General features: G+C 41.4%; 1 protein-coding gene across 4 annotated transcripts in view; it reads right to left on the bottom strand.

Moving 5' to 3' along the window:
• Nucleotides 1-12,164, bottom strand: part of LOC117515396 (unconventional myosin-IXa-like) — a 261,979-nt gene that overhangs the window by 27,811 nt on the left and 222,004 nt on the right. For all 4 annotated transcript variants that reach the window (XM_034175936.1, XM_034175938.1, XM_034175939.1 and 1 more), the window contains 4 exons: nucleotides 11,523-11,639; nucleotides 11,184-11,372; nucleotides 7,207-7,254; nucleotides 6,667-6,778 (listed from right to left, as the gene is read on the bottom strand). In XM_034175936.1, the coding sequence (XP_034031827.1) occupies nucleotides 6,667-6,778; nucleotides 7,207-7,254; nucleotides 11,184-11,372; nucleotides 11,523-11,639 (466 nt within the window). The remainder of the gene's footprint in view (nucleotides 1-6,666; nucleotides 6,779-7,206; nucleotides 7,255-11,183; nucleotides 11,373-11,522; nucleotides 11,640-12,164) is intronic.

Below are 12,164 nucleotides of genomic sequence, written 5' to 3'. Positions count from 1 at the left end.
GAATATGATCAAGATGCAGCTCAGTGAGGACATTGACCCTAATTGGGGCAGCGACCTTGGGATAGAACGCGCTCACCGCGCACTGGCGGCTAAACCATCCGCTGATGCTCCACCACGGTCAATGGTGGTTCGCTTCCTCCAGTTTACAGTCAAAGAAAGAATCCTCCACGCAGCTTGGAAGAAAGGTCTTAGCCATGATAACCAACGAGTGTATTTTGACCATGACTATGCCGAAGCTGTGCAAAAGAAGAGGAAGGAATATGCTCCTATTAAGAAAGCACTGAAGGAACAGGGGATACGATTTCAGACTCCAATGACTAGAATGCGAGTCCATTTGCAAACCGGCTCAGTCACATACTACAACGCGACACAAGCAGCAGAGGATCTGAGAAGACGTGGGTTCAACGTGGGCAAGGTCACATGCGAGAAAAATGCGGAGGTTTTCACGGAGGAAATACTGGCCAAGCTGCTACCCTGGGAGGTGATTTGCAAGCCTCGTAGCAGAGGGGAAGAATACCAGCAACAGGTGAGAGAGAGACTACAGGAATATCGTAGGAAGGACGCCCCAGAAGATGAGAACCACTCGCCTGAATAGTCGTCTTTCTTGGTCATATTGGAATAGCTGATACTATGCATCGTCAACAGACAGCCACAAATCTTTTTTGTTTTTGCGTCAGCTTGACGAGGGACCCCACCTAGTGGCAGTTCCCTCCCTCTTCCTAAAGGTGATCGGTCACCTTTGTTGTTGGAAGTCTTGTTCATTCGTTTGTATTATAGTTATAGTTCCCTTATTACTTTTTCTTTTTCTTGTTTGAGGTCTTGGAGTGTACAATCACATGATATCAATGATAATATGAATGCATTATCAATACTATAAAATACTGTCATGGAATGTGAATGTGCTTAATAATCCTATAAAATGTAGTAAGATGATTGCTAAGGTTAAAAGGGACAGAGTAAATATAGTGTTTTGGCAGGAAACCCATATGTCTGCAGATAAACATGAAAAATTTAAAAAGCTGGGTTTTATAAATACATTTTTTTCATCATACAAAAATGGCAGGAAAAGGGGGGTAGCAATAGTAATTTCAAACTCGACCCAATTTGAATTTGTTTCTGAAATAAGGGATAAAGAAGGTAGGTTTGTCCTGGTTAAATGCAAAATAGACCAGCGAGAAGTGACTTTGTTTAATACAGTATATATGCCCCTCCAGGGAGTGAGACATCATTTTTTAAAAAGGTGTTTGATCTGATTACAACAGAAACATATGGAACGCTCATTTGTGCTGGTGACTTCAATGTACTACTCAATCCCTCTTTAGATACCACTAATAGAAATAGGAAAAGGAACCCCACAGAAAAACTAATTAATAAGGCTCTAAGAGAACTGGGACTGAATGATGTGTGGAGAGCAATACATGGCTCACAACCTGGGTACACTTTCTACTCTGGGAGACATGCAACTCACTCAAGACTAGACTATGTGTTTATGTATAAAAAGGATCTGCATAGAATCAAAGAATGTAAAATAGGCCAGAGAATTCTCTCTGACCATGCAGGAATTCATATAACAATGCATCTAGAAGGTAAAAGGCGCAAAAGACTTTGGAGGTTAAACTCTGGTATGTTAAATGATGCCTGTTTTATGTCAATGATGAAAACAGAGCTAGATTTATATCTCCAGGAAAATGATAACGGGACTGTAAATCCCAGTATGCTATGGGATGCGTTTAAGGCCGTCTTGAGGGGCAAGATAATAGCTTGGTCAGCCTTATCAAAAAAGATAAAAACAATGCAACTGTCAGACCTGGAAGAAAAATTAAAGAATCTTGAACAAATCCATATTACCAATAGAGATCATGCAATTATTAAACAAATAAGACTTATTAAGCAGGATATAGACAAAATACTTAGTGAGGAGGTGGAGAAAAAACTCAGATTTATGAAACAAAGATATTATGAGGCCGGCCCCAAAGCATCAAAGCTGCTAGCCTGGAGACTAAAGAAGCAACAGGCTAAAAATACAATTCATAAGATAAAAGACCCTGTTACAAATAAGACTGCTAAAAATCTAGATGACATACAAAAATCCTTTGAGAAATACTATACATCTCTTTACTCTAATAGGGACCAGGCAGATACGCAATCAATAACCGAGTTTCTAAATTCCCTAGACCTCCCAAATATTGGTACACAAATCAATGAAAAACTAACCCAACCAGTAACAAGGGACGAGATAAATGATGCCATCTCAAGTCTGAATAATAACAAGTCACCTGGAGTGGATGGATTCCCTCCAGAATGGTACAAAACCATGAAAGAACATTTGGTACCCCTTCTTGACACATGCTTTAATTACATATTAGAGGACGGACCTCCCCCTCCATCTTGGAGAGAGGCATTTATATCGGTCATCCCTAAGGAAGGGAAGGATAGGACGGATTGCAAAGGGTATAGACCAATCAGTGTGTTAAATGTTGACTATAAGCTCTATGCAACAATCTTAACAAAGAGAATGGAAACTGCAATGTATGATCTAACAGATGAGGACAAACCGGATTCATTAGAAATAGACAAACACAGGATAATATTAGGAGATCCCTCCATATTATTGAAAATATCAACAAAACACAGTCAAAGGCCATTGTTTTAAGTTTAGACGCAGAGATGGCCTTTGACTCTGTGGGATAGAACTTTATTCAGTAATGAAGAGATCTGGCTTTGGGAATAAATTTATCAGTTGTATTCAAGCACTTTATTCCTCCCCTATAGCTAGAATTAAGGTAAATGGCAGTCTTTCAGATCCTATTAGCTTGGAGCAAGGATGTAGACAGGGCTGCCCTGCCAGCCCCAGTCTCTTCAACCTGTTCATTGAGCCTTTGGCCCAGGCCATATCTCCATTGGAGGAGAGGAATACAAAGTAAGTCTATATGCCGATGATGTACTTGTCACATTGTCTGAACCAGCCACTGGCCTACCTATTTTAATGGACATGCTGGAAACATATGGGAATTATTCAGGTTATGTTCTCAACATAAATAAAACACAGGTTATGACATTTAATTTTGCTCCCACACAGGAACTTAAAAAAAAATATACGCTCAACTGGCATTCTACCCAAATTAAATACTTAGGAGCATATTTGACTAAAGATCTGTCTCAGCTATTCCAAAGTAATTATAACAATGTTAGTAAAAAAATATATGAGGATCTTAATAGATGGAGTCTCCTCCCCCTTGACTTTGGCAATAGAATTAGAACAGTTAAGATGAACATCTTGCCCAGATTACTTTATCTTTTTTGTCACTTCCTATACACATTCCTACAAAACAATTCAGAGAATGGAATAGGCACCTTTCATTATTTGTATGGAACAATAAGAGGCCAAGAGTGAAGTTTTCCACACTCCAGTTATCAAGGGAGCAGGGGGCATGGCGCTCCCATCCTTAAAGGATTATTATATATCAACTCAGCTAAGGCCACTTGTATGTCTATGCAACCCATCTTATAAAGCTAAATGGAAAGACATAGAGACATCTTTAACAGATGTCCCATTACAATCATTAATAGGTTGTATTGACAGGGATAAGGCAAGACCACAGACAGAGAGTGACTGGGTGAACTTATCATTGAAGATATGGTTTGAAATTGTTCAACGCTATCAGCTCCAGAGGGAGGTAAAACTACTCAGTTGGCCTGCTTATGACCCTGACTATAAGCCATCATTGTATGATTTCAGATACAAACAATGGGTTTATCGTGGTATCACATCTCTATGTACAATAGTTAAAGACAGAACACCTCATAGTTTTGAACATTTATGTAAGGTCTATGGGTTGAGGAGACAGGATTTTTACACATACTTACAAATCTCTGATTATTTCTGTAAAGAGGTTAGGGACTCTGACCAGAAAGAATGGTCTAAGGTTGTTCAGTTATTTGTTGACGCATATAACTGCAGGAGCAGTAAAGGACTGATAAGTAAACTGTACCATGCTGTCACATCTCTTAAGAAGGACTCCACAGAATATGTGAAGCAACGCTGGGAAAAAGAACGGGACATTGTAATAACAAAGGACATATGGGTGAACGCTTGGATAACACAGTCAACTACTACTAATTCATTGGGGTGGAGAGACTTTTGCTGGAAGAATCTGATTCGCTTCTTTATAACCCCTAAGCAAAAAAGCAAACAAACAGACACTCAGCTGGGTTGCTGGAGAGAATGTGGAGAAAACATGGCGGACCATGCCCACATATTTTGGTTGTGCCCCCCCATCCAGACTTACTGGAGGGAGGTGACGGAAGTTATTGTTAAGGTTTTGAGTTTTAGTGTGGATGCGACATATCTTTATCTGTATTTAGGTAATTTTTCTGAGGAATTGGACAAAGATGATGAGTATCTCCTAAAAATTCTGATGGCTGCAGGGAAGAAGGCAATCACTAAATACTGCCTTCAGAAAGACACCCCTACTGTGGGCACATTGTTGGCATTGTAAAACATTTACACCTACTCAAGCAGATGACCTATTCCTTACGGCTACAAAAAGAAATTGGAGAGAGAAGGTGGGGAAAATGGTCCGTTTACATGAATGACAGAGTCAACAACATAGGTTAATCAGTTATGTACTGATCGTGATGTGCATTTACTTAATGACCTCAAGTTTTCTTTTTTTTGTTTTGTTTTTTTTCCCCTCTCTGTTTTTCCTCAATGTTCGTATTGTGACAAAAATACCATAAATAAAAAGTTACAAAAAAAAAGTTCCCTACAGTCGAGGGGGTAATGGTGCGGCGGGAGCGTGCTGGTATGGAGGGCCTGGGGATATTGACAGGAGCTGTAAATTCAAAAATAATAGGAAGGTGATCTGAGATAGGAGCAACTGCTGTATTACTAAGGGCCAGGGAAAGTCCATGTGAAATAACTAAATCTAGTGTATGACCAAATTGATGTGTGGAGCCATGCACTGATTGTAATAGGCCAAAAGAGTCCAAGAGGCTTTTGAAGTCATTGCCCAACTGATTTGAGGCACAACAAACATGTATGTTAAAGTCCCCACAGATGAGTATATTATCATATTTAGGCATTATATCTGATAAAAACTCTGAAAAGTCAGTCATAAAATCCTTATTATATTTAGGGGGGCGGTATATGACAGCGCAAAGCACAGGAGAGGCAAAGTTAATTATACATAATTGTAATTCAAAACTAGAATAGTGCTGTATTGGAACTAAATGACAGCTGAAGCTCTGCTTGAAGAGAGCGGCCACACCCCACTGCGTCCAAAGAGCCGTGGTGCACTGAAGAATGAGTACCCAGCCGGGAGAAGTTCAGTAAAAGCACTGTTATCACCAGCTTTTACCCAGGTCTCATTCAATAAAAGTAGGTCCAACTTGTGTGTTAAAATAAAATCCTTAATGTAAAAGTCTTGTTGGAAAGGGACCTAGTATTCACTAGCGCGCCTCGTATGGAAATGGCGCGCTCGTTTTGCTGCTCCGCGCGGCTGAGCGGGCGGAGATTCCCCGGTACACTGCCCCATCTCTGGATCTTAGTGTAACGTCAACGCGGAAGTGTGCAGCTGGTCCCAGGAGCAGTCTGTAAGAGCCATCGGTAGCTGATATGGACTTGTAAATCCAAACAGTATCCAGAGGCTGGGCAGCGGGGAGCACTTTCATCTGCAGAAGTCAGGTAGGACTTGACTTTCACGTGGAAACCACCTCTTTTCCCACGCCGCCTGTGGCGCTTGTTGCATGGAAACGCTGTGACAAGCCGGCGTAAGCATGCCAGCAGAGACGCCAAGAGAGGTGGTGGCGTCTTTGAATATCCCTCAAAGAAAGAATGTCTAACAACCACGTCACGGATATTTAGCAGCGTTTCAGTATCATAAACATATTGCGCTGAGGCAAAAGACGTGACAAACAGAGTACTCCATAAAAATATCAGTAAAAACAGACGAAGCAGACGATGGACCATACACAGCGGCGCCAGCTTGCACTTCATCAGGTCAACAACAACAACAACACCACCACACACGAACAGATTTCACACACGAACATTCCCAGCTCTGACAAGAAATCTCGCAAAATCTCTCGAGATTAAACGTGACTTCAGAGTAAACAAACGGAGATATTTTTGGACTATTTAGAACAGAGGGGAAAAAAATGATACAAAAAGAAAAAGAAAAGGCGTTCTTTAAGGGAGTGGAGACAGCGCGACCACCAGACTTTCTGGTAAGTCAGAACAGCTGTTTTGATTTTATTTTCCGCTCCGTGTGTCCATCACATCGCTTTCTGATTGGATGCACATCACATTCTGCAGGCTGCGTGCTCGTTTGTGGTCGGAGGACACCACACACGCTGCGATATCGGGCCAAAAAAATCCAACATGTTGAATAGCCCTGATTTGCGAGTGGAGCGCTCCAGATATCCTTCCGAGCAGATCAGAGTGCTCTGAACACACCACACATGGCAGGAATATCTGATAAGATTATCTTTAGCGTCATCACAATTGTCGGGGCGTACTTAAGATTGTCGGAAGGAGAAGATCGGGTCCGATATCGGCCTAAATATCCTGCCGTGTGAACCAGGCCTAAGTGTCGTTCTGTTCTATGTGGATGTTCAGTTTTTGACAGTAAGTGTGGTTCTGTTTGGATGTTCGGTTGTCTTTACATTTGCAGACACAGGCTCTGTCCATCATCCAGATGAGGGAGGAGCAGTACTCGCAGTAGGTGGGGATGCTGTACTGTGTGGACTTGAAGATATGACCATTATGTTCCTCTACCTACAGGGAGCAGCAGAGAAATTGTAAAAGAAAATGCACAGCCAGCAGGACTGACGCTTTTGATTTTTGCTAAGTAAAATAGATTTTTTTGTGATGAGGAAAACCTAACAAATTTTGATGACAGTCCTTTTTCTGGATTATATCACTACCATTAAAGTTGCATTTTGACAATAATGCAAAAATAAATGCACATATCTTTACAAAATGAAAATGTATTGATGAGATCAAGTTGGTCTGGAAGTGGACTGAGATCCAGATCTACAGGATTCAAATATATATGTTATTTTTACAGAGACAAAGTATATTTTAACATACACTTCCCCTTTACTTCAGAAGAACATGCGCTGGCATTGGTACAGATATGCACCCTAAGGGGTATTGCTCTAGTTGTCAAAATTTTTTCACTTTCACTTGAATTTAGAACTCACAATGTCAGTCTCTTTTTTTCTTGTCTTCTTGCGTTCCCTTTTAGGAGCCTGAAAATGGAGATGGAAAAAAAAAGGTTAGTTACACAACTAACTTTTTTATTAAGTGTGCAAAATTTAAAGTACACATATAGAAAAAAACAACAGTATACAGTACATTAAGGCCCCTTTACACATAATGTAAATTTGGTCGATTTGCGCATAAAGTGCACATGAAGCAGGAATCGTATGCAAAACGTGTAGAATTGTAGCTGCTTCCAACGCCTCGTACACCTGTTGCTACAAATATTTGCGCACACCAGCGGCTGAAAGACAGAGTGTGCGCTGTGCGAGCCCATCGAACCCTTTCACGGCAGGTGAACAAAATGTGTGGCCATTTGCACTATTAACATGACAACAGTCAGCAGACAATCACTGTCGTGTTGGCAGTCAAATTTGTCTAAGTGCCCCATGAGTGTGGCTTTGGTCTGTGCGCTGAACTGACAGGGGGTGTGGCCGCTGACAGAAGTGGCTGTGGAGATCTGTCGTTGTGGACATCCCAGCTGGACAACACCTACTGTGTTTGGATGGACATGGACTAACAACTGCCCACTGTGACGCACGTGTGTCTGCTTGCTGTCATCAAGTGGACATAAATAAAAACATATATCGCTGTGGCGATATATGTTTTTTGACAGGCTGCCCCCCATTGACAGGCTGCCCCCAGGTTGAAACAGACCGTGATATCATAACACGCAGCAGGCGATCTGACTATCACATTACCCATGTGAGCTCTGTTCCACATGATGCAGTGTCAGTCCTGTGGTGCACCGTCCACAAGACACTTGTGTCTGTCAGGACACGTGCGCGCACCAGCTGGACATGCGCCAGCAGATGTGGACATGATGAGATGAGCGAACAGCATCTCATTCATGTCATTTCAAGACTGTACGTCTGTGACCATGGGTCATCTACAGAGGAACAAACAGATCATATTTGTATTGCGCGCTTGATAAGAGAGATTCATTATAATGCAATATTTTTATATGCTGTGTGGTTTTATTTTTTTTTTTAAATACATCCATGTCCTTCCTGATATTAGGCAGTTTCCTGCACCTTTCACAGGCCAGTGATGGTAGCTCAGTGGTAAAGTTTCTGGCTGACAATTAGAGCTTTTGGAAAGCGCGGGTGCAAATCCCGTGGGTGACGTATTTTTTATTTTCACAGCAACTGCGTGTTACACATCGCACTGCTGCTATCACTGTGTTCCTGTGTGCATGAAATCATTGTGCACACGGGAAATCAAATCAATATGTATTTTTTTTATTAAATATTTATTTATTTATTTTTCACAGCAGCTGTGCGATGTTATACTTCGCGCAGCTACTGGCAGAGTGTTCCCAAATGTACGAACTATCGCACCGACATCGTGCACGCCTGCCCGTTGGCGCGATGTTTCGTGGTGCGCTCATATGAGCTGACAGGAGTTGCCCTGAGTTATACATATTCGCACTATGTGTGAAGGGGCCCTTAAGAACGTATACTATTTGGGTCTTATTTAATAGAGAGAAAAACATGCTGAACCACCGCAGCAAAAAACAAACAAAAAAAAAAAAAGAAAAAAGAAAGAGAAAGGTGCAGCTGATTTTTTAACGTGCACACTGAGGACTGTGTCCTTTCAATGTGCAAAATAGCGTACTTGTCCACCTAAATGTGCAAAATTGTGGGTATTGAACATGTAAATAGCCATGATTTGCCTTTAATTTATCAAGGCTAAAAACGATTTCCAGGACTGAGCTTGCATCTGTAATTGAGCACATTTAAAAACTTGGTGCTAACTGAGCCAGCGTTGCGCAATCAATTCAGAAACACATAAACCTGATTCAAAGTTGTTCCCTGTGAGCTGTTTTGGGTATGCATTTCTTTGTTTTCATTCTCTAATGGTCTAAGTAATCTACTTTAACACAGAAAACCCCACAATTAATCTTTAATTTATATTGGCCTATTTTTAAGATAAAAACATCCACTGCCTAAATAAATTAAATGTGACATTTCTTTCTATATCTATATATAGAAAGAAATGTCACATTTAAGGATTTTCTGCTTAAATTCTATAATTTAAGCAGAAAATCCTGTGCATTTCTGTCCAGCACAGCCGCTGTGCACAACCACGAAGGGAGCCAACAGCAGTCAGCACTACAGTTTATAGTCAGGACAATGGGCAGCTCCGTGGACAAAACAGACAGCAGCAGTGGACATATGAAATATACACAAATGACACTCTTTCCATGTCACGTCCTCTATGATTATGTGACAGTGAAGAGAATAGAATGTTAATACTGGGGTGAAATGCATCCTGCTGTGGGAATGTGGATTTGATTCAAGATTCAAGCATTTATTTTCATTGCCACAAAGAACAACGAAATTACGTCTGGAGCATCCACATGCGTAATTTTAGGGATACGGCACTCCTCAGCTTCCTCAGATAATAGAGGCGTTGTTGGGCCTTTCCCACAACTGAGGCAATGTGAATGCCCCAGGACAGGTCATCCGTCACTGTCACACCCAAGAAGTTAAAACTGCTAACCCTCTCCACCGCATCAGTGCCAATGAAGAGAGGTTGATGGCCATTATGCCCCTTCTTACGAAAATCCACAACAATTTCTTTAGTCTTTTTGGTGTTTAGCACTAAATTGTTGTCCTTGCACCAAGACACCAAATGTTGCACCTTAGACCTGTAGTGTGTCTCATTGTCATTGGTGATAAGTCCGAGCACTGTGGTGTCATCGGCAAATTTGACAATGAGATTGAACGGGGAGGTGACACAGCAGTCATGGGTAAACAGAGTATAGAGCAGGGGACTCAAAACACATCCTTGAGGGACCCCAGTGTTAATAACAAGGGCAGAGGAGATGTTTTTCCCCACTCTAACATTCTGTGTGCGATTAGTTAAAAAGTCCACAATCCAATTGCACAGGATGGAATTGAGACCCAGCTGATGGAGTTTGGACCGCAGCTTAAACGGCTGGATAGTATTAAAGGCCGAACTGTAGTCCACAAAGAGGAGCCGTGCATAGCTGTGCCTATGCTCCACGTGCTCCAATAATGTGTGCAGAACCATAGCAATGGCATCCTTAGTTGAGCGGTTCTCTCTGTAAGCAAATTGGTATGGATCCATTAATGGTGATATTGCAGCTTTAATGTATTTGATAACCAGTCTCTCCAGACATTTGGCAGGAATGGATGTAAGTGCCACAGGTCTGTAATCACTGAGACATATGACATTAGACTGCTTCGGAAGCCCTAAACCACAGGTCTTCAACTTCAGTCCTCCAGGGCCAGTGTCCTGTACCTTTTAGATGTATCCCTGGTCCAACACACCTGAATCAAATGACTGAATTACCTCCTCAGTATGCAGTCAAGTTCAACAGAGTGCTGCTAATGACCTCATTAATTGACTCAGGTGTGCTGAAGCCAGAGGTGGGAGTAAGTCACCATCAAGTCACTCTCAATCATGCATCAGAAAGTCCCAAGTCAAGTCTCAAGTCATAATGACCACCAATTGTTTGGAAGCTGACTTGAGACTTGACTTGGGACTTGCAGATTGATGACTTGAGAATGACTCGACTTACTCCCACCTCTGGTTGAAGCAGTGACACATTTAAAAGTTGCAAGACACTGGTCCTCCAGGACTGGAGTTGAAGAGCCCTGCAAAATTGTCAGGTTAAGGTGAATGGTGCTGAACTTGGACTTGTGCCAATCAGTGCACATCTTCTGTGACAAACCATTTTGAAGGCGCAGAAATTTTTGATTTGTAAATGTTCAATGGGTTAGGGTTAATTCATGTGGGATCTTACTAAATCAGGCCCATTATCGTCACAAATTTTTCGCAGTTTAGAGTTTTTAGTATTTGCTGTGTTATATTTGAAACACTTTAAACTTTGCACCAGGACTCATTTTCCCAGATGGGTGTCTTTCCATCTGGACTTCAACCATCTTACCCGGCCAACTGTTCCCTCCATGGGCTTGTACTCTGTCATAAACTCATCCAGGAAGACCTTGAAGGTGTTCACCCACACCTTGACAGGTGACTCGCTCCAATCCCGCTGCTCCAGACGCATGGTCTTCTCCAGGATGTGTTCAAAGAGGGCGTAAAGATCCTTGTAACGGATACTCTTCCCATCATCCATCTGGGAGAAAAGAGCAAAAGAAAGATAAGACATGGAAAAAGTAATGTACCACAGAGTGGTCAATGGTATGGAATGCCAGCTTTATTTTAGAAAAACAACTTCCAAACAAAGCAAAAGGGGTGGGGGTGAAGAGACCCAAACATTGCTCACAGCCAAGGCAGTAGAATATGAGTTGAAGATATTGATCCGAAACTCCTTCAATGCTTTCTTGAAGACAACATCCACCATTGTGTCCTTCTTACTGTCTTCAGAATCCAGGTCAGCAATCTGCAGTCATAAATGTTTGAGAAGGAACAGGTTGAAGGAATTTTGTTGATCTCACTATGTATAGAATTATTACGACTGTCTTTACCCCTGCACAGATCAAATTTTATTAATGTACATTTCCAAAATAAGGAATGAGTGAAACATATCCAACACATGACTACATACATTCAAGTAAAGATTTTCATATGGATGAACACACGTATACATATGAACATATTATATCAAATATTTCACGGAATTATAAATTCATTGGTACATTGTGCCGAATGTGCATCAGCAAGAATCATCTTTACCAACTAATATTACCTCTACAGATGTCAACCCCAAAGTTGCCAAAGGTCAAAGTGACTGGGCTCAAAGATCAAAAGTATAATGTTTCACTCCTACTGTATGTCAACCAGACCTGGCGGTCATATTTAGGTATGTACTGGAATTTCTCAGGTGATGTTGAAATTACCAGAGGTCAATCAATCACTGGGGTCAAGGTAACTGATGTCAAAAGTAAAAAATGAGGTCTTTCTTCCA

This window comes from Thalassophryne amazonica, chromosome 8 (assembly GCF_902500255.1).
Source record: "Thalassophryne amazonica chromosome 8, fThaAma1.1, whole genome shotgun sequence".
Classification (NCBI taxonomy): Eukaryota; Metazoa; Chordata; class Actinopteri; order Batrachoidiformes; family Batrachoididae; genus Thalassophryne; species Thalassophryne amazonica.
Note: the sequence above shows the minus strand (reverse complement) of the source record. Positions and strands in the feature narration are given on the sequence as shown.